At 39.2% G+C, this 22098-nt stretch overlaps 1 protein-coding gene across 1 annotated transcript in view; it reads right to left on the minus strand.

Moving 5' to 3' along the window:
- Positions 1-106: 106 nt before the first annotated feature.
- pdgfrb (platelet-derived growth factor receptor, beta polypeptide) overlaps positions 107-22098 on the minus strand; it is a 29814-nt gene continuing 7822 nt past the window's right edge. Inside the window, exons 2-23 of the mRNA XM_085424036.1 lie at positions 18436-18510; positions 17519-17836; positions 17010-17267; positions 16731-16861; positions 16171-16336; positions 13406-13586; positions 12203-12318; positions 11895-12018; positions 11546-11757; positions 10997-11091; positions 10787-10919; positions 9664-9768; positions 9240-9350; positions 7874-8030; positions 7452-7618; positions 7011-7123; positions 6562-6684; positions 6228-6339; positions 3989-4088; positions 3787-3892; positions 2534-2823; positions 107-1896 (exon numbers count right to left, since the gene is read on the minus strand). Of these exons, the coding sequence (XP_085280162.1) occupies positions 1749-1896; positions 2534-2823; positions 3787-3892; positions 3989-4088; positions 6228-6339; positions 6562-6684; positions 7011-7123; positions 7452-7618; positions 7874-8030; positions 9240-9350; positions 9664-9768; positions 10787-10919; positions 10997-11091; positions 11546-11757; positions 11895-12018; positions 12203-12318; positions 13406-13586; positions 16171-16336; positions 16731-16861; positions 17010-17267; positions 17519-17836; positions 18436-18484 (3315 nt within the window). The 5' untranslated portion in view covers positions 18485-18510 and the 3' untranslated portion in view covers positions 107-1748. The remainder of the gene's footprint in view (positions 1897-2533; positions 2824-3786; positions 3893-3988; positions 4089-6227; positions 6340-6561; positions 6685-7010; positions 7124-7451; positions 7619-7873; positions 8031-9239; positions 9351-9663; positions 9769-10786; positions 10920-10996; positions 11092-11545; positions 11758-11894; positions 12019-12202; positions 12319-13405; positions 13587-16170; positions 16337-16730; positions 16862-17009; positions 17268-17518; positions 17837-18435; positions 18511-22098) is intronic.

Raw genomic sequence — 22098 nt, forward strand, 5'->3', positions numbered from 1 at the left:
AGAGTGAGAAAATTAAATCACAGAAATATTACAGAAAGTTTTCCTTTTTTTAATGTGCTTGAGTTTCATTAACAGCAGAAATGACAGTGAGAGACACCAAAGAAAACACCAGTTATCCAAGCAATACTACGATTATACACTTTATTGTCACATTTACAACATAGAAAATGACACATATAAAAAATACATTTGTAAACGTTAAGAAGAGCTTTGGTACCATAGCTTGTGATAACAGTGATCTTGTGCATTTTACATAGAGTAAGAAAGGCTACAGGACATAAAAAGACGTGTTCTTCCTTTAAGTGGTGAATTACGTTGAAACACAGTTAGTGTTATCCAAAGCAACAGAAGACTACAGGTATTTTTTTTTTTTTAGATTTTTTTCATGTGTACATATTTATGGCTATCTATTTCTTGAGCAGCAGCCCTTCATATGCAAGCAACAACAGCCCGAGACAACAATCAGTCTATACAAAGGCACTCATCTGTGCCATCTTGTGCTAAGGCAGTGATATGCTGTATTTATTGTTTTCACTTGAGAGTCACAGAAACTGCATATCATAATCACTCTAACATTAGATCCCCAGTTGCTGCGATGTAACTTTCACATAATTGAAATTATTTTTTTGTTATGAATATCCACATTTTCTACATAAAGTGCAAATCTGGCACAGAACTATGAGTTAAGCATACAGGACAAAAAAAACTCCCAAAAGTTTTCATACACACACATCACATACAAGATAATATTCAAAATACACAAATAAAAACACAGACGCTGTGGCATATTAAACTAAAAAATAAAGTATATCTCACATTAAAACAGTGCATGTGGAACCTGTTTGTATTTACTACGATTAGTCCTCTTGACTGTACCCAAGGTAAGGTTTTCATTTATATATCGCCATTTCACATCTGATCATGCTTTAGGACAAAATGTTGTCATGTTGTCGAACTTGTCATTTAAAGGCAAATTAACTTCTTTTCAGGTTCTTGAGGATGTTTAACCTCTTACCTGAAAAGCCTCTTTAGCTCTAAAAACCCTGATGTGGGCTAGCAGGTCTTTAACCTCACGCCTGATTGTCATCTGTAGGTGGTCCTCATCATGTGAGTCATTAGGGAAACATGGGTGAAACTCACACTTTGACCCATGCCTTGGGTCTGGTGATCCTAAGAACTCACATGATAACAGGGTGGGTGAGCAACTCTTAGGACTACCTCCAAGGAGCCTTTCAGATGAGAGGTGAAATGTCTTCAGAAACCTAAATAGAAGTCTAGTTGGCTTCAATCGGCCACTTAAGCCTGTTGCAACGTGGACGAATTCTACACAGAAAAATGGATTCGAGGTTTTCTCACAATATTGTGTCAATGATTTCGTACTTTTTAAAAAAAGGAAATGCAGCCTACTTTTGAACAGTGAATATGGGGAACAGTTGTTGATTAGTTATCTAAAAGATAAAGCACTTATTTAATAAGGCCTCATAAGCCTCACTACACGTTGTAAACTAAGTGTAAATTGTGAGGAGGGTACCGCATTAATTTGTAGCAAATTTCCTAATACAACCGAATGACAGAAGACAATTTTGTAGTTAACTACTTGTAGTTAAAAAACAAAAGAAGAAACTTTCTGTGTGCTTAGTGAAAATACAGAGATTTCCATCTCAGTCTCTATGCTACATTTTAGTTTATTCACGTTCCCTTTTCAGCCCCAGAAAGGAAATCTGTTTCCTCTGGGCTCCTACATCTGGCTACAGGAAGCTGTCTTCTACCTCAGGTGTCCCGGAGGAGCCCAACAGAGCGTCTCTCTCGCTGGTCTCTTCCAGCCGGTCCTCCTCTGGAAGGGTGTCAGCAGTGTCCTGAGACATGGAGTCGGTCTCCTCCCCCACAACTACAGAGCTGAAGGTGAAAAAAACCATTCACAAGTTCACACAGTGCATTTAATCACAAAGTCGTACACAGACGGCTCTTTTTGAGGTGTTGTTCTAGATGAAGTATTTCAACATGAACTTGTTCATAAAAAGGTTCATAAAAACCACCAAAACATATATTGGTGGTATAAAAGCCCAAGGTGCTAGCTGTCTTATTATATCCGTATATATTATTTTCATATGCCAGCTAAATGGTGGATGTTTATTTGGTTTTTATTACCAAATGTGATCTAAAAAAAATCAGTGATCTGTGTCAGTGATCTTGGACAAAGGTTACAAGGTAAGACTTCAAATGTAAAACAAAAACATTTCCATCACTGGTTTGGATCACTCCCAAACTGGGAAAAAAAATCTATGTTCAAGTTAAATGTGACTAAAACTAAAACTTTGGTGGTTCAAACATTCATTTTCTCATTAATGCTGAGTGTGTGTTTATCTAAGCAGTAAAAACACTTCTCCATAATACGGCTATTGTTTCAGCTCAACATCTGGATGAGTGGGTGTTTGGATGAAAAAACTGCTTGGGTTAAGCAAACACGAATTCATCTTTGTTTCAATCCCTGCTCTTGGCACACATTTGCAGCATCCTTTCAGTGACTCTGTACCTTCCAGGACTTTCCGATGGCACGTCAGTGAAAGCGTCTTCTGGCTTCGGGTCCGGAATGGGAATGATGTACTCGTTGTATGACGGTATGACTTCCTGTGCCTCTTGTCTGAAGTCTTGTCTAGGCCTTGAGTTTTGGTTGTAGGCATCCAGTGGAGATTGGAGTGTGACAGGAGATGGGGTGTCAAATGCTGGGTTGGTGATTGGAAAGGGTGAGGTCAGCCGAGGTTTGGTGCGGGCGACTGCCGGGTGGTCACTCTTCGTGAAGTTTTCGTTGGCTTGGTTGTATCTCTGTTGTCAGGAGAGAGAGTTTGATTACCTTAACAGCGTAGGAGCAGTCTGATGAGCTTGTAAGAAGAATGATGATGAGCATTTTAGTGAAATTACTTGTGTTTTTTATTGACTGTGACAAACCTAAACTCAGGAAGGGGTAATTTCTTTAACCTCTGATGATGATTTAATATATTCAAAAGAGAGCTACATCAATAGTCTCCAAGTCACTAGTTGCACTCCATTTAACAGGAAGAGCTGTCATATGGAGTGCAACTACTGCGCTATGATGCTCCTGCTTTTGGCACCTTGCTTCACACTTCAAGGTAGGTAGTGTGGCATTGGTGACATTAGCTCATTATAATAATGAGTGCAATAAAAACATGGAAAATGTCATTCATTTACTTATTATTACTTACTGGAATAAATAAAATATTACTAAATAAATCATTCAGTATTTCTATTCTGTTTTCTGTTTGTCAAAAATATCAAAATTGTTAGAAAGATTTTTAAATATTGTGATTTCATTTTGAGGTTATATTGCCAACACTTTCTGAAAACACTTGCAACATATGTAATATGTGTTACTTATAAAATATGTATTAATGGTAAATGACTGTAAAAGAGTTTAAAAATATATTTAAATCACTGTATTGGTGGGAGGTAATACAAATACTGAATAAAAGAAGGGGTTAGGGTTTAGTGTGGAACTGCTTTATTTTAAAGAATAAAAAACAAGTAACTATTATTGCTAATGTCATAAGGTGACTGAAAAAGAACTTAAAAAACACCAGATTTCCATCTGAGTTTGGCTGAAGCAGAAGCATAAAAATATAACCATAAAACTGTTGTTTTTGTTTTTTTACAAATTTTTTACAGTTCAATTTTAAGGTTAAAGTGAAATTACTGTGAAATTGCACCAATGTAAAGTACTTGAATGCTTGCCAATATCTCATCCAGCTACTAGGAAGTGTTATTATGTACCTTTTTATAGCTGTCTGTCAGCATATTCCCCACACTGTGGACCAGAAATGAGAACTCGGGCCTTTTCTCATACTTTTCATCCCAGCATTTCTTCATAATCTCATAACTGCAACATGAGCAACATGAAATAAGGAAATAAGTGTGTTTCTTTTCAAAAGTTGTTGAAAAGGCAAGAAAATGTCACGGTGAAAGTGAGACTCACACGTCATCGGAGGCATGGGTGGGTTTGGCCATTCGGTAGCCTCTCTTCAAAGCACTGTAGAATAATTCATTCATGGGCAAATCAGGGTAGGGGGTCCCTCCTGCAGAGAACATTTGAGATCATTCAAAAGCTGACTTAGAAATCAGAAGCAAAGGCTAGGAATCTAATTGAGATCTGTATCCAACATAATGCAACCTTGCACACAGAATTACATTGTTTCAGCCTATGAGACACTGAGACATTGAGTGAATTTAATGGGTTTTCCAAGAAGCAGAACACTGACTTATTATTTCAACTTCAGTAAAGTAAAGTATTTATTCTGACCCAGATCTGTGAGAAAAATTGACCCATAAAGTCCAGTTAATTTCACATTTAGACAAGGAAATACAGAGAATTTCGTAAGTGTCTCGCTTACAAAAGTGGATTGTATGTTTTCACCACTCTTGCTTACAAGTGCATATCCTACAAACTGTCAACTTTGTTTTTATGGTACTTTCAAAAAAATGGTGAAAGGATGCTTAAAAACAAACAACAAAAAACTCACAATACTCTGAGTAAGGAAATGCTGATTTCAAAGCTTGACTGTGCCTAATTGGAAGACTGACCTCATATGAAGCTTCAAAGAAACTGGTACGTACTTGCAATTAGACATAGAACAGAAGATTTGCCATGGCCTCCTATACTCTCCTTTACTGTCACATGGAAATTGTATGTCTCTTTATTGGTTACACTTTAGGATAGAGAAGTTTGTAAAGAGTCCAGGAGAGTTCTAACCTGAATTGAAATTAAGATTAATACACTAACAATTCTGTTTTGCAGTGTTAGTCAGTAAGTGACTGGCTGCTCCCGTATGGGATTAGAACGATGCCCCCTTATCCCATAGTCCAGCCTATAATGCAATTCACACTTGTATATACGCAGCTAATCAACGTCGTTGACAGGCTATGACAGCGTCCTTATGTGCCGACACCTGTGTTTTAGCTAGCAAAGCGGCGTGGCTGATGTGGAGTGAAGCCACGTTGTGTGGACTTTATACTAGTTTTGGACTTTATACTAGAGTGTGGACTTTATACTAGTTTTTAAATTGTGTCGATAGGCCACGTAAAACCAGAGTTATGATAAAAATATCTGCAATGTTTGGTTTTCTTCCTGAATATTATCATTGTTTATATTTACTGCAGGAAGAAACGGTAAAAACAGCGTTTTATTAGGAAAACGCTCGAAAGCACTGTGAGCAAAAACAACACCAAAAAACCCCACCCTTTCCTATTGGTGGAAAAATGTACCATGTCGACAAATCAAAAAATGATATGGCAACATGGTATTTAGATGTTTAGGAAGAGGGAAGTTTTAGGAGTGACGGAGGTGTTTTGAGATGTGAGAGATTTGCAATGTTTAGCGCAAATCTTGTGTAGTTAGTGTGTAGTGTAGTCAATAGTTTTGTTGTGTGTCAGAACAATGAGGCGAATACTGAATGCTACAGGTGTTACAGGAGTGATACAGCTCCTGTTGTCAGGCCTGCAGGTATCAGGCTGTTGTTCTCCTTTATCTCATAGTGGACAGAAATTATTTTTTGGAGTGGCACAAATAATTTGTGTGGCATCAAATTTCATGCAGAAGAGCTGATTGTTCTGTAAATAGTTTGAAATGTATATTTAAAAAAACACCTTGGCTGCATTTTTAAGTAAATAGCTGCAAAAAACTTTTCTGTTTGCATAACTCAGTTACTTTTTTGAAGAAGTAACTATATAATTAATTGCCCAACATTGGTCATTATACACTGTACAAAAAGAAAAAAAAAGTTTTGTTTTCAAAATTGGAGTTCAAGTTATTTTTACTTCCAATAGTGTTAACATACTACACAGGACATGAACAAGATTTTTTTTAATTTTCATTGTAAGTGGGTTAAAGCAGTTAATTAAAAGTAGTCTAACAAAAATGTAAATGCTGTAATTTGATTATTTTAATAATAAATAATAAATATAATAATAAACCATGTAACTTGGATGCTGGCATGACCACAGTGCACACGTCTGCTGTTGCTCACAGTTGTCCAAGGGATCGCTCAGGGAGTTTGTGTGTTCGCTCAGACACATGAAAATTTAATGGGAACATTGGAACAAAGTGTCCTATATTATCACTTACAAATAAGGTGATTCTCTTCTACAATATGAATACAGCACTTCAGTAGTAGGACTAAAAGCTTTTTGTGTGTTGATGTGAGTGTGCCTGAACTGACCCAGTGTGAAAATCTCCCAAAGCAGAATGCCATATGACCACACATCGCTTAGGGTGGTATACAAATTATGGAAAATGCTTTCAGGTGCCATCCACTTCAAGGGAAGGAACGTCTGAATGAAAGAAGAAACACATCTTATTAAAGAACCACTGTTCCTAATTTGAAACATGCAACAGTCAGGAGGGCTAAAAGAGTCCAGCTAGAATTTATTTGCTGCTATTAAATTTCTGTTATACGCGGATAAAAAGCCAAAACAGGTGAAAACTTGTCAGAACAGAATAGAATAACTTTCCATAAGTTTTTCCATAAACCACTGGTTTTTTTTAATACTTACGTTGCCTTTAGAGATGTAGTTGGAGTCATGCATGATGTCTCTGGCCAGGCCGAAGTCACAAATCTTCACCAGCTTGCCCTCACAGATCAGGACGTTCCTGGCAGCCAGGTCACGATGGACACACTGCGGAGGAGGAAAACGAATATACCTGCTGTAATCATCATGAGGTTGCCACATAAGCACAATTTTTCCTTTTACATATTGCTGCAAATTTGGATGCTGATTAGCTGATCTCTATTTCTTCTGTCTTCTTTTGACACAGTCAGGCTACCTGCTTTCTCCAGTTTCTTTTCTCTGTTTCAAAATTTTTTTATGCTAAACTAAGCTTCCAATTCTTCTCTACATAATCGGAAAATTAAGACTAATTTTCTAATTTCATCTTTGTTTAAATGGGCACAAAATGGCAGTTATCTAGAAGGTTGAGATGAGTATTTTATAAAATATCATACGTTCTTAGAGGCAAGGAACTCCATCCCCTTCGCCACTTGGTAGCTGAATCCTAAAAGATCTTCGTAGGTGAGACTGGGAGAGTCGCTGATCACCAGGTCTAATCTGTTGACTCCTGAACACAGTGACAAGGTGAAAGGATCAGCAGGAGAAAAAAAAAAGGAAGGTGATGAACATGAATGAAGACATTGTCTTTTGTGATGGGGGAACTCTGGCTGTCCTGTGACTGCCTGGGTAAAAAGAGATCAGGCTCTTTATATGTTGCCACATTTGTCTGTACATTATCTCCAGCATTTGATCAGTTAAGAAAACACGTATTCATTAGTCTATTATATGTAAAGCACTGTGCTTTTCAACCAGAAGTACAGCTTATAGTGGCAGAGTTCATCATCCATCATGGTTAAAGTGATTTTAAAACAGTGGTAAACTGGCTCAAATCAAACCTTGTTCCTGGTAGAAGCCGTGTTGGTAGAGAGCCTCATACGGAGAAGGCTGGATATCTGCATATTTGATGGAATCTATCTGCTCTTGCATGGGAACGTAGACTGAGGGCTCATCTTTGCTCATGTCCATGTATCCTCCATCACTCTCACTTCCGAAAGACACATAGCTGGAGGGATGGAGATATATATATATTTATTGTGTCTGAAAAGTGCACTAAACTGACCTTAAAGGCATATTTGTTTATTTATGCTCCTTCATCATCTGAAACTTTACAACAGAAAAATATCCCCTTAGGAATCAATAAAGTATATTTACCTAATGTTTCAAAGTACATAAGAGGAGGTTTTAATAAAAAGAACCTCCCACATCATACAAAAACGCCCTTTGTGCAGCTCTGAAAGCTCCAGTCTGCTTCGCTCACCCTTTCCTCTGGCTGAGAGGGGTGCTTCCTCTGGAGATGAGACAACTGTAGTCCTGGTTTTTCTCAGCATAGTACTGCAGGAACGTGTGCTTGTTCCTGTGCAGGTAGTCCACCAGGTCGCCATAGCGACAGTACTCAGTCACCAGGTACAAAGGGCCTGTGATCAGGGAACAAGAAGTAAAACAATAACAATATTAATACAATATGTTCTTTATACTTGTATGTATTATGTATGCCTCATAAAATCAACTATAACTTTCAAAAATATAGAGCTTTTATACAGTACTTTTTTCACTGTGTGGCTGACTCTATGCTTTGAGCATATTTAACTGAGGGACTCTCTTTTGCTGCTTCTCTTTGCAAAACCAGCTGTTCTAGATGTAAAAAAAACCCCACTTGTAAGCTCTGATGTGTTACAGTTAATGCACTTGGCTGTTTTCTTTCATTCAGCATTCTTTAAAGAAATTCCACAGCTATTTAAAGTGCAAGACATGCCAACACTCATTAACTCATTATCCAAAGTGCAATGTAATGTGAATTATATAATCTAGAGCAGGAGTTCTCACATCGTTACCCAAAAAAAGTGGGGTGGGAGTAGAATAATGGATACTTTTTTCTGTTGTAGAGTCAGTAGAGTCAGTAGTCAGTAGTGATGTGAGTATATTCACTATTAGATGTAGCAAACTTTTACATTTCCAAGGGTATTATTCTGAGAACCCTTTTGCTATGAATGGTAGAGTCACACTCAGAAGCATTGCATGCCATTTTAGGGTAAATCAAAGCACTGTTTTAAGAAGTTAGACAAGGGTTTAGGAAGTCTGGTGAGGTAGTATAAAGAGCCATTTAGAAAGGTCCATTTAAAAAGCATGCTATGGTAAATGGGTTACATCAAATTTCTAACAAACAGGCTGGTTCAAAACCTTATTTTTACTTGGTTGACTAATTTTGTCCATTTTATTATGCTTTCAGTTTCCAGTAGTTTTGTTTTTAATCATGTGTAAGAAAGCCAAGAATGCTTTTCTATTCCTTTGACCAGTGAAATAAACTTGTTTCTGTGCAAGAAAAGCAAACTTCCAAAATGATAAATTGTACTTTTCTATATTTAAAAAATAATTTTCTATTAGTCACATTTTCTTACTTGTAACCTTTTGTACTGATTATTTTGATGGTAAATGTATTGTGACTTTAATGTTAAAAAAATATAGGCCAATCCAGCACCAAATGCCACTGAACTTCCCGCCTTTGACTTAAACAAATCTTCACCACTATTATCCGGTACCTTTTGCATTAAACAAAGCTAAAATGAGCAGACAGACATGTGTATCAAAGCAGTTTTCCACAGTTTGTCATTGTGATGCATGCTCACCATGTTTGGTACAAGCCCCTAGCAAGTTTACGATGTTGAGGTGAGGACCCAGATGACTCATGATCTTTAATTCTGACATCAGGGCCTGAGTTTCACTCCTTCTGGCTGTAGCTGGATGTCAGAAGATGGAAAAAGAAGGGAAGAAAAAGCTGGAAAAATTAGATGCATAAACTTAGGGTAGTTGGAAATAGATACCCTGAGAGCAGGACACACTGTGCCTTTGCCAAACTGCTCAATGACCTGTGAGCTATGACTTGAATCAGGCTGGCAAGCAAACTAAAGCTCAGCAGGCTGCTGCTCTCTATGAGCCCAAAGGAATATGGCACTGGTGTCACAACATCTGACAGCTATGCGGGGGTTCATATACTGTTCACACAAATTACGCACATGGCTTTCTGCTTTGTTTTTATATTGTAGGGCTTACATTTCAGCATTTTCACTGCCACCTTTGTGCTGGACTGCGAATGCGTGAGACCATACGCAGTTGCCTCGACCACCCTGCCAAACGCTCCTGATCCAAGAGTGCGACCTGAAACACAAAGAGGAGCTCAGAAGGACAGAGTCTGAATGGGGCCCACATTGGACCTGCAAAAGTAACGGAGACCATTTTTAACTAAAATATTGGTGTCAGCAAATGTATGTTATTTTCTGAAGAAGGGAAGATTATTGCAGATAAATAGTATTTATTAAGAGCATATGATGTTTTTCTCGATGTTGAGATGTGTCCTGTTTGTAGGTGAGCAGCTGACTATGAACATTAGACATGAAGGTTTAAAAGCTCTCTGTGAATAGGGCTTTAAAAATGAAGTGCCACTGGAGCTGATAAGAGACGTTTAACAAGGTTTGTTTAGTATTCCAGTGTCGACTGTGCCCAGACAACACAAACCACCCACAGCACTAGAGCTACCGGGCAAAAGCTCCAGTTTAAAATGTCTGGAAGCAAATGCGTCTATTAAGACAAATAAAAAGTGACAAGCTGAAAATTTAGCTGCAGCTAACAACGAATTAGTGTCCTCAGTTGACTAGGCTAATTTTAATGCCTAAGATAATAAATATTTGTTCAATCCTCAGTGTGTTGATGCTTTAATAGATTTAAAACTCTGTTTTTTGTGCCACATAATTTTTTTCATATTTTTTTAACCACACATAATATTTTACCATTTATGGAAAACCTCTATTAAAAAGGTTTAATGTAGTGGGAGAAAATTACAAAGACATTTTCTGTTCTGTTTCTTTTTTTCCCTTTTTTTTTTTTAAATTATTTTTTAATAGTTTAATCTAATTTAATTTGGTTATGCCATTTAAATTTGTTATTATGCTTCACAACATAAAAATATGATTCATATTTTTATGTTGTTGTTGCCTTTGTTTTCAGCATCATTTGTAACACTGCAATTTCTGATCTTCATTAAGTTGGGTTTCCCTAATTTGCATGAACGGGAGCAGATTTAAGTTAAACTGCACACATGCAAGATATTAGGATTTCCATCAGGACTAGTTTTTTTTAGCTGAGCTTAGCTCATCATCTCTCTTAACTGAGGACTCACCCAGCACTAGGTGGTCACGGCGCATTTCCCAGGCCAGGTCATAGGGCAGGTGGATGGGGTCCACGTAGATATACTCATGCCCATCCTGGCTCACAGATTCTATCACCTTCCATCTGATCTCATAGCGAGGTTTCTGAGAACAAACAGTATTGCTTTTGAAGAAAGGAAAATTGAAAAATGGAAACTAAAAAATGTTTGAGTTTCTCTTACCTTCCTCCAGATTGCAATGAGGATGATGAAAGACATGATAACAATGACCACTAAGGCTAAAACAGCAGCCAACACTGCCACCTGGGAGAAAAGGGCTGCAATAGGCAAGAGTACACAGAACATTAAACACAATATAAATAACATGAATCTCCACATGCTGGAAATTAATTTATAAGTATAAATGAAGCTATGTTTTGTCTAAGACATACAGTCTACTAAAGGATACAAAGTTTGCTTTGTGTCTCTATAAACTTATCAGACTTTCCTATAGTGTTTGTGCAGTTTAAGCCAAATACAATTTAATTTAATCCTATATTATCATTTACCCATTTAATAGTAAAGTGGCATAGTCTATATTTGTATAATAAAAAAATGACAAACTTAAAGTATAATGTTCTATAATATCCTTCATCTATCCTAATATATATATATATATATATATATATATATATATATATATATATATATATATATATATATATATATATATATATATATATATATATATATATATATATATATATATATAAATAATCCCATGACACCTACAGCTGAATACCAGTTTGATGTCCCGCCTGCTGATGAGCCCCTCTTGATTGCTGGTCTCACACCGAACTGCGGCCTGCTGAGGTGTCTGGAAGGTCAGCTGGCTGCGAACCTGACTGACCTTTCTTGTCTCATTGTAGCTCACGTTCGTATGGATGCTCAGCACCTCTGGCTCTGGTGTCAGCGGCTTCCACACCTCTGTCTGGTTGCTACACCTGCAGAAGAACATTAGATCGGAGGGTGAAATATTTCCAGTCAAATACAGACGCACTGAAAGCAAAGCGTGTTTTGGTCAGCCACCTAGTGTTCCTTCTGTGACAGTTCAATGGAGAAATGGGTGGTAGGGACTCACTTGAGCATGCTGCCACAGCTGTACCATTGTATGGTTGGGGCTGGCACCCCTTCTGCAACACAGGTCACCAAGTGTTTTTTCCCTGGGAGACTGTGGTCGGTCAGGTCTTTAATCTGAGCGGGAACTAAACACAGGGTGGCAGCAGCCATTAATCATTGCTGACTCGGAGAAAAACACAATCTGTCCTCAGCTTTTTTCCATTCACAAACACCACTTTCAGACAGTCGGTCAAAAAATATAAAACACCACACAAAACCCCACAGCACACAAAACACGTGGGAACATTTCAGCTTAAAAAAAAGGCTCACCTTGGACCTCCAGGTCAAAGGTCATTTCCTTTGAGTCGTCTCCATTGGTAACAAGGACAGTGTAGAGGCCCTTCTGGTCTGTCCTCACCCTCACCAAGGTGAGGACACTGACATACCTGAGGTACAAAAAATTCATTTTTAAAAAATAAAATATACACTTTTTCTTCCAGTACTGAAAATGTTGACTATTTGTCTGGAGAAATCAAAGCTGACTGGCAAAAAGTTACAAATTTAATCAGACCTACTTTAATAAGAGACACAACACTCTTAAACCAAAAAGCAGCAACACTGTTTAAAATGTAAATAAAAACAAAATGCAATGATCCATGTGTAAAATCATTTTTTTAATTTTACTGTTATGTAAAAATATTGTAAATTTAAATATTAATTATGTTTTTCATGTTCTGTTGTGAAAAAATGTGGTTATATAAAATTTCTAAATCAGTGAATTCTGTTTGCATTTACATTTCATACAGTGTTCCAGCTTTTGTGGAAATGGGGCTGAACACTAAATGAACTGTTCTTTAGATATGAGAGCAAACTCATTTCTAAAGTCTTCAAGAGACTTTGTAAGATATGAAAATATTAAGAAGCACCCCGGGTTAAAATTTTAAACAACACAAAAGAAGATATAAAGTTTATGATGTACCTCATTATCAGGGGACATGACAGTTTTGTCTCATGTGTTGTACATAGCTGTCAGCATGGAGGTGGTGACTTTTTCTCTCTATTTGTGAACTACTAGAAAAAAAACATCTTGATGTTTCTCTTTCTTATTTATTACGGCCGGAGACTTCATGGAACTCGTTAACATGGGTTGTTTCTTTCTAGCTACCTATCATCATCCCTGTGGTTGATATCTCACTTAGATATTTAATGTGTGTTGGCAGGAATGTGAAAACATAGCCTTCAAATTTAAGCTTTATTTGACATCCGTTTGAAAGACACAACTCAGTAAGTTGTGACAAGCATTTGGTGTTTATGGTTCCTGTGTGATGAACGATGGCGTCCAGCCCTCCAGAGGGTATCGTGTTTCTCTCTGTGGAGACCCTTATCTGGCGATGACTGACAGGAGCAGACTGACCTGTGGAGGCTGTCGCCCTATCATAGGTCCTGTGCTAATTGTTTAAATGTATCAAGGCCGTAGACGTGTTTGGGTGCTTTGTGGTGTGCGTGAAACTAAATACTGGTTGGATGTTCTACCTTATTTCATGCTCTTGTCTCGTGTTGATGATTTTGTCTCCCTTGATGGTGGCGCCATCCTTGGTCCAGTAAACCTGTGGGGGAGGGTACGCCTCCATCGCCACTCTCAGCTCCACGTTCTCTTGTAGCTTGACGGAAATGTTTCGTTGCTGAGGCGGTTTGATGTCCACAAAGCCGTTTTCTAACAAGAAAAAGAGCAAAGTATATATGGAATGCACTAAATGTAGTAAATTATTTTTCTCTTTAGCTTAACCCTCCTGCCATCCTTTAAAAAACTCACACCCATCACCCTAGGGACCATTCTCAGCCACGCCATAAAAAGACCATATATCCATATTTTATTCCACTTTAAATTAGCCAACCTTGTAAAACTACTTCTCCCTGAAATATTCATGTAAAGTTTTAATTATATTTTCGTTGTTTTAACCCTTCAAATCCCAGTGTTATTACATGAGCGCCCTGTGTTATAAGCCCCAAAAACCAAACAACGAAACTAAATATTTCCACAAAAAACCAGTTGAAGTAATATGTGATTGTCATTATAAGTAGGCCTTTAGATGGACCAAAGATTGGCACCAACATACATTTTGACCTGCCATTATTTTTTTGCATTTTTTTTGCAATTTAAAAATTAAAACTTCAAGGCCCTGAGTCTTCATTGACATCCAAGAAAAGAAGAAAAAATAAAATCATATGATGATAATTTGGGGTTGAAAAATAGCATTTATAATGGAAGTCAATGGGCAGAAAATGGTCCCCAGGGTGATGGGTGTGGGGATTTCTGCTGCTCAGCCATTTTAGGCTGATTTAAGGAATTCACACTGGAATATTAACATTGACAGGTAAAAACTATCCTGTGGCAAGTTTGGTTATATTCCACTGAAAACAGTGGAAATGGCAGCCATTTAACACATAGCAGTGGCACAAAAAGGTCCCAAGAAGGCAGGAAGGTTAACTACAGTACTGTGAAAAAGTCTGTTGCCAAAGCTCATTTTTTTACATTTTCCTAGGAAAATAGAAAACACATGTAGTGACTTATTGATGCACGTGCAAACATTCCAAGAGGTACAGCAAGTATTCTTCAGGAATAGTTCTCTCAGACTACTTAATGAACATTCAAGGTTCTTCTTTAGATGTTGGCACTTTTTGTTTCATGACAGAGTATCAGCTGTATTCTACAGATGGCTGTAGACTCTTACTGCTTAAGTCCCGTTGCCACTGATTTTCAGTCCAGTTTGTGTGTAATTTGGCATACTTGAGTCTTTTCCTTATTTCCTTTCCTAAAGAATGGCTTCTACCACTGAGACCATTATGATGAGGCATCAGAGAACAATAGATGGATCAAATAAAGGCAAAGATGCATCTCTCAGATCCTGCTTCAGGTCTTTGTTGGATTGTTTTCCTATTTCTTAAAGACATAACTTTCAGGTCCTGTTCATCTGCTCTAGGTTATTTTTTAGGCCTGTGACTTCTCTTTTATTCTTCTCTTATTCAGATTTCCTCAATTTTTTTAAGGACATGCTGCACATCCTGCTTAGGTATTCCCAGTTTTTGGCTAAAGCCTCTTTGGGAATCACCTTGTCAGTGCAAAAATACTATTTTATGTCTGTCAAACTGTCTTATCTTTGGAATTTTTCATAGCTTTAACCAGAAAACAACAACAACAACAACAATAACAACAACAACAGGATGATGCTTCAAAATACAATTTAAAATTGGACAGAAAATGAGTTGGAAAAGCAGCCAGTATCAAAATCTTAATTATCTTAATTTTCATCTTAAGGAAGCCTGGAAAACTATTACTCAAGACCACTTTAAAAGAAATTCAAAGCAAGTCTGTCTCCTAGGAAGCAAAATATAAAGACATAAGAGGTGGCACAAGACTTTTGCAGAATACCTACTCTCCACTCCACTGATATTTTTGCAACCAAAGATTTTGTCCAGGAGAGCAGTGAGACTGAACCAAAACCAAAACTCTGCAGGCCAGAGAATAAAAAGAAAAATCCTAAAAGATACTTTCTAGTTTCACATAGCTGGGCACTACTTTCCCCTGTTTCTATTCAGACTGCTTTTCTTGGTCTAAGGCTTTTTGATGTGACCATTTCTCTGTACAAAACCATTTATTAAGCTGCTTCTGTACTGCTGCTCTACATTCTTGAACCTCTGTGGTCAGACACTATGCATCTTTTCCACTGAGATGTCCAGTGTCCACCATTAAACTGTCCTGGCCTCCTGTCTCTACTAAACATGGAGCTTCAAGCTTGTATAAATATAACACACCTCAGTGCAGGTGGAATAAGCATTAACTGACCTATACGGCATGCAGTGACGGTCAGGAGACAGAGCATTAAGAGTACATATGATGAATCCCGCTTACCTTAGCAGCTAAGATGCTGACTTTCTGTATGTTAACATTTGAAGTCAAACCCCAGTTACATAAACACTGTGAGTCTAAATATAAAGTTGCTGTACCCACTGATTTACAGCTCTGTTTCTCAATGTATCACTCGAGGGATCCACACCGTGTCAAAAGTTTATTTCACACTTTGAAGAAAAACAAATAGAAGTGATCTTCATTTCCTTTAAAAGTAACTCCTCTCCCACCGTAACATCCAGAGGTTGACATAATAAGCAGTCTTTCCTATGTCAGCAAAAGGTAATAATAATCTGCACAGCATCAGTTTGTTTTACTTTTGTGTCTATGTGTGTGTGTGGGAGGAAGGTGGGAGAAAGGTTGGGGGTGTGCAAGGGGGGTTTTATCTTACCAAGCACAGTGATGTTGACGCTGGCAGAGGCTCTCTGGTCTTGTATGCCCTCATGGACGTGGCAGACATATTTTCCACTGTGGTCCACCGTGGCCTGGGAGAAGACCAGGCAGGAGCGCATGCTCGTGGGGGACAGGACATCAGTCAGTGGCTCATAGAAGTCAAGCTTAGAGACAAGTACAAGAATAAGATGTGATGTTTTAATATGAATTTATTGAAATCAGACTTTCAGTGAGCTCTTATTTTTGCAGTCAGACTTATTAGGAAAAGCTGTGAGTTTGTTTTAAAACATGTTCTAATAAAGCCATAAAAATAAAACTTCATCATCAAAGATAAAACGGAAACATTTCAGCTTCGCTGTTATCCAAACAAGGACCTACAGAGACCCAGTTATTACAATACCAGCCTAATGTGAGCTGTGAGTAAAGTTTCACAGCAGAATAAAAACTATGAGGTGTGTCTCCACATCTTGATATAATTTGGGCTTGGTCCAGAGGCCTTAGAGTGATCACAAAGGGAAAACGGAACAATAGCGCTTGTTCTGCTCCACTCCTACTCACCCCTCTATTGGGAATATCCCAAGAAAAATTCACCAGCTCCACTCCGTGCACTGTGCAGTTTACTGTCAGTGGTTCACCCTGCTTCAGGACCGTCTTCGAGGCATTGATGTAGGCGTCAATGGCGTCTGGGACTGGGACGAGAAGAGAAAACACAAGGGAGAAGTGAAAAGGGTGTGGTAATGTAATGTAACTAAACAATAATGTCTGCACTAAGGCTGATCAAGTTATTAAGTTGGAAAGAACTACTTCTAAAACAAGCTCTTCAACCTGAACACCTACCCACAATGCTGAAGACATAGAAAGCCTGAGACTCTCGCACTTCCTCGTTCAGCTTTCCCCGACACACATAATTCCTGTCCTCCACCGGCGCCTTGTAGCCCTCACTAGGAACATACACCCCACTTACGGGTATGTCAGTGTCCCTCTCGTGCAAGGTGACAGTGATTTTTGGATTGGTGACCACACAGGGGATGGTGCTTTCTTCACTGGTCTTTGTTACCATGCCGTGAGAGCTCTCTATGAACCACACGTCAGGATCTGCAGACAGACACATTTTTTATGACAAAAAATATTTTTCTATTGATTTACTGCGTCTTCCTCATAGAACTTCCTGGAGGTTTTTCACCTTACTCTTCTTCAGAGCGCTTTCAAAATCACAGTGTTTTCAGAAGCTCTTTATTTACATGCAGCATGGAACTTAGACAGTTTTTGTTCAATTGTACTGTACAGTTAGCTTTGCAAACTCTGAATCAGGAAGGTAAACCAAAGGTAAGCAAACCAGGCCCCACCTGGGACAAACACAGCCACCTCCTCTGTGTCTCGTGTGCGCTGATCAATGCACTGATACACGCCTGTGTGCTTCCAGCTCACATTGAACAACGTCAGAACGCTGGATGTGGCTCCGCTTTGCACGATCTCGTAACTCTGGTGACCCGGTTTAGATGGTTCCAGCTGAAAGTACGGCACGTCGTCCATCTTAAACTTCCACGTGGTCTCCCCTGAGCCGCTGCAGGTAAGGGTAAGAGAGGAGCCCTCGGCCAGAACAAACTCTTTGTCACCGGGCGTGATCTCCAGGCAGCGCAGCTCAGTGCAGAAACACAGCAGAGCTGCAGTTTGCACAGCAAGACAAAAAAAGGTCAGGATGGAGGTCACAGAGACTGCAGCAGGAGGTGAAAGGTTAAATCAACAGTGTTAGTCCTGCGCTATCTTTAAATGATGAAGGATGTGAGTTGTCTGCAGCAATTTAGTGGGAGGGCGACGACGCCTTGTCACTGATAAATACATTTAAATTGAAAGAGGTGAGTGAATGCATCAGTTGTGTTGTGAAATCCCACAGCTAATGAATCACAGAAGAAGTCGCTGTATTCTTTAAACATTCTGAACAGAATGACTTCATACTTACTTAATAAAACCTGAAACATGCTGTCCCCATAATCCTGACCACATGTTTTGCAAATTTAATAAGATATAAGTTATAACCCATTGAATTATATCCATTTTTTATATTAAATTGTTATATTAGATATCCAAATCATATTAAGTGTGATTTGTTATAAAAGAGTCCCAGTCTTGCAGTATCTATTTCCCCTAATTGTAAAATACTCCATCCAAACTTAGCTTCAAGCTTCTTGCTTCCCTGCAAATGACTTTTGCTTCTTCTTACACAGTTTCACTTTTTGTTGCTGAAGTAAAATTTAGGCCTCACCTGTAAATGTGACTGTTAGGTGGAGCGGGGATGCTGTCACCTTCCTCATCACGGAGGCCTTCAAGTCACTTTGTTCTGCAAAAAGAAAAACAAACAAACAACAAGAGTGATCCTTTTCAGAAGTATTTTGCCTCAACAGTTAAGTGAAAATGAACACAACAGCAAAATTCTGTTTTCTATTCAAATCAATGAAGACAAATCTTGAACAGACTTAATATCTGTCCATGTGAGGATGAGCTTCATATCATGATGGATTGGTTTCTGCTCTCGCAGGCTCCACAAAGTCAGGTTAAGTGAGAAAATAAATCGTGTGTGTCAGAACAAACGGCGTCAAATGAAAGAGAATGATACCAAACTATGCTTTTCTCCCACTAAATAGAAACAAAAAGTATTGAGTTTGTTATCAGGCTGCTTTCTTTAATAGCGACTGGCCCTCACAGAGAAACTGAGGTACCGATGCAACTCATCAGGTATTTGATGCCTCGCTGCACCAGGACAGAGCAACAATGTCTGGCTCTTTTTGTTCCCGGTTCACCAGCATTCTGCCCGCTAACAAACGGGTCACTGTGTTCGGCTTTGCAACGCGCTCGCTGGCAACAATGCTGCGTCCGAGCTATTCCACAGCCATGCTGAGCCATTAATTGGTTTTGCTAAAAACAAAAGTAAAAATGAGGGCAGTCACAAAAGCTGCTGACAAAGCAACCTTTGAAAGGTTGCTATGGTTTGGCATTACTAATAGGGTATCGAGTTGTACAGCAAAGCAATGTCAGCATCAATGGATTCAGCACTTGGGGGGGTCAAAGTTGACCCATGCTTACCATCATCGAAACTGTTATCAAAGACCTTGAAGTTCTAATTGTACAGCACAGTGAGAGGCCAAAGGAAAGTGGGGAGAGGTGGTTTGCTGTTATGTTTAGGATAGGGGTTAAGGCCTGCAGCACAGAGGCGTCTGGAAACAGTTAAGGATGGATCACAGGCCTATACGAGGGTGGGAAAAAGAGAGGGCGGAAGACTGATTCTTGGGAAGAGCGAGGGTGGAGAAGGAAGAGAGGGAGTGAGCCAATGGAAAAATTGTGAAATGTATCTCTAGAAATCGCTCCCCAATTTAACATTTTTATAAGATAATGTACACCAATTGCACCACCTCTATTTTAAGAAACTGGGCCATTTTCCTGCATTACATAATAGAACACATGTTTTGAAGATTACATCTCTCCATCTAATCACGAACAAAAAGGCTTCACGCTTCATTCATCAACTAAATATCTTTGGCAAGACCTCCTTTGCTGTATCCATCGAGCTGCACAACGTTACTAAAGGTGGTGTTTTGAGGTTTAAACAAGACGACACAGCTGATTAGTTTGATAGTGGTGGTGAAGCACAAAAAGTTCTGTGACTAACCCAAGGACATTTACTCAAACCAGATACATGTTGTCTCTCTAAATTAACTGCCTCTGGCACTTCCGCTCCCAAAACGAAAAGCTCACAGCTCTTGAGTTGCTCCAAAAACATGACTGGTCCATTTCCTCCCCTGCCTCTTGCTTCCAATAAAAAAGGGTGAAGGAGAAACAGACAGAGAGAGCAAGAGCGAGTGAAAGAGATGTTATGTTTTTATTGTGTCGTAGTTCATTCACATGTGCACGTAAACATTCTTAGTGGCACATAATGGATACTGGATGCATATAATGTACACACAGACACATGCTGTACAAGAGTCCTGTCATACATACAACTTACACACACACACAGAAACACTCGCCAGACCTCTCCTGCCTTTTCCCCTTTTTGTCACTGATTTGGGTGTACAGTTCACGTTCCCACAGAAAAACTGAAACTTTCCCAGGGCTGCTGATACACTGGGGACCCTGCTGGTGATGACGGCAGAAGAGGAGGGGTCACCTCATTCCCGGGGGACCCCGCCAACATGCGACAAGGTCCGGTCCGCCGAGGAAGCCATACATCAGCACTCTACAAGTACTAGTAACCTCAGTGTCAACGATAGCGACAACAGCCAAACGCAGAGATGCCAAAGGCATGTGTCTTTTGGCAGTATGAAAACAAAACAAATAGCTCTGTGACTGGCTGCTGATGATATGTTTGCTAAAACAAGCCAAACTGGTACATTAAGGGCTACTACAGGATGTAAATTCACATCTAAAAATCAAACAACAGAGATCATGCTGAGATTAACAAGAGTCGAGGTGTTTTCATTAGGCTTGAGAAGGGACAGAAAAACAATGTTTGGTTGTTCCAACACTGGTTGATGGGCATTGGGACAACATGACCAGAGAACACTGAGAGGGAAAAGCTACTTTCAGCTGCCCCCATACTCACAGGAGTCACTACAGTGGGTGTTTGATTGGTTAAAGTTCTTATGCTGGATCCTCTTCCTGAACCCTTTTGTGCTTTCTTCCAGGTTCAAACCAATTATCTTTTGCTTGTTAAGCAAACGTGTAAAGCACTACACTGTGGAGCCACTGACCTCAAAGTGGGATGTGCTGTCAAGGATCATGGCCCAAAGGAGTCAGAAGACCACTTACACAGGAGTTAGGAGAGTGAACATTACCACAGGAGGGATACTTTTAACACTGAGATTAATGCTCATCTTTGCCTTGGTCAGATCTTTGTGCGAGATGGGAACAAACAGTGTTATGAAGCCTTAAAAGGGTCAGGCCACTAGTGAATCTGCCAAGAATGCTTGGCAACCTTTCAGAGATGTTAATAAAGCACTTGGTAACAGTTTGATCCCTGAACCACAGGACAGCTCTTTGTCTGCACCACAGAGGCAAAAGAGTCATTTACAGTAAGAAAGGTCCATAAACTAAGTGAAGGGCTTCTCAATCTGAGAATTAGAACATGTAGAGGATCTTAAAGGATCTCAAAAGCATTTTTCTAACCCAGATGTTTATTGGTGTCTTTTGAATCTTTGAAATGGTATACTGCATTCCTGTAGTAATCTTGGAGGTCTGGAAAAAACAACAACAACAAAAAAAACAAACAAAAAACCACAAGTGATATTTGTGTTAGTGATGGCATAGTAATCACAATGGGGGATAAATTCTTATCACTCTGCATGAGGTTTCCCACAGATGCTTGGGAATTTGGTGGCTGATTGACCCTTCCCAGTTTTCATAAACAATCCTACTACACTCAAAGTGTCACCAGCTAATGAGGAAGAATGCTAAAGTCAACCTCCTTGGGATGCACGCAGCCCACGCTCAGCCTCAGGATTCAGCTAAGTGTGTAAACGCCAGTCCCCAGCACCCCGTAATCCCACTCCAGGGATTATCTATATATACTGTAGCTCCATGTTTCAGTTAAACATCTGGCAATGATAAAGCAGTCCTCGATGAGGTGGGAACGACTGTCAGAACCACATTTGTAGCAAACTGTTTGCTTGAGCGTCTCCCGAGCGGGGGTAAGCTTGCACTTGGAAAAAAGGGAGGGGGGGGAAAGTGTAATCTCTAACAAAAGAGAAGGATTTTCGAAAAGCCTCCCAAAGTGCAGCTGGAAGGCTCCGACTTCCTGTTTCTGGGAAATTTTGCGGTCCTGTGTGGGTGTTAACCAAATGTGTGTCATGGACACAGCAGACCATCACAACCACCAATCCAAATAGGCTCAGAAACAACAATCAGTAGAAATCTAACAGCAATAAGACTTCTA

The sequence above is a fragment of the Rhamphochromis longiceps genome, linkage group LG2 (assembly GCF_057381845.1).
Source record: "Rhamphochromis longiceps isolate RC_006_pf linkage group LG2, R_longiceps_female_GT1.1, whole genome shotgun sequence".
Taxonomy (NCBI): Eukaryota; Metazoa; Chordata; class Actinopteri; order Cichliformes; family Cichlidae; genus Rhamphochromis; species Rhamphochromis longiceps.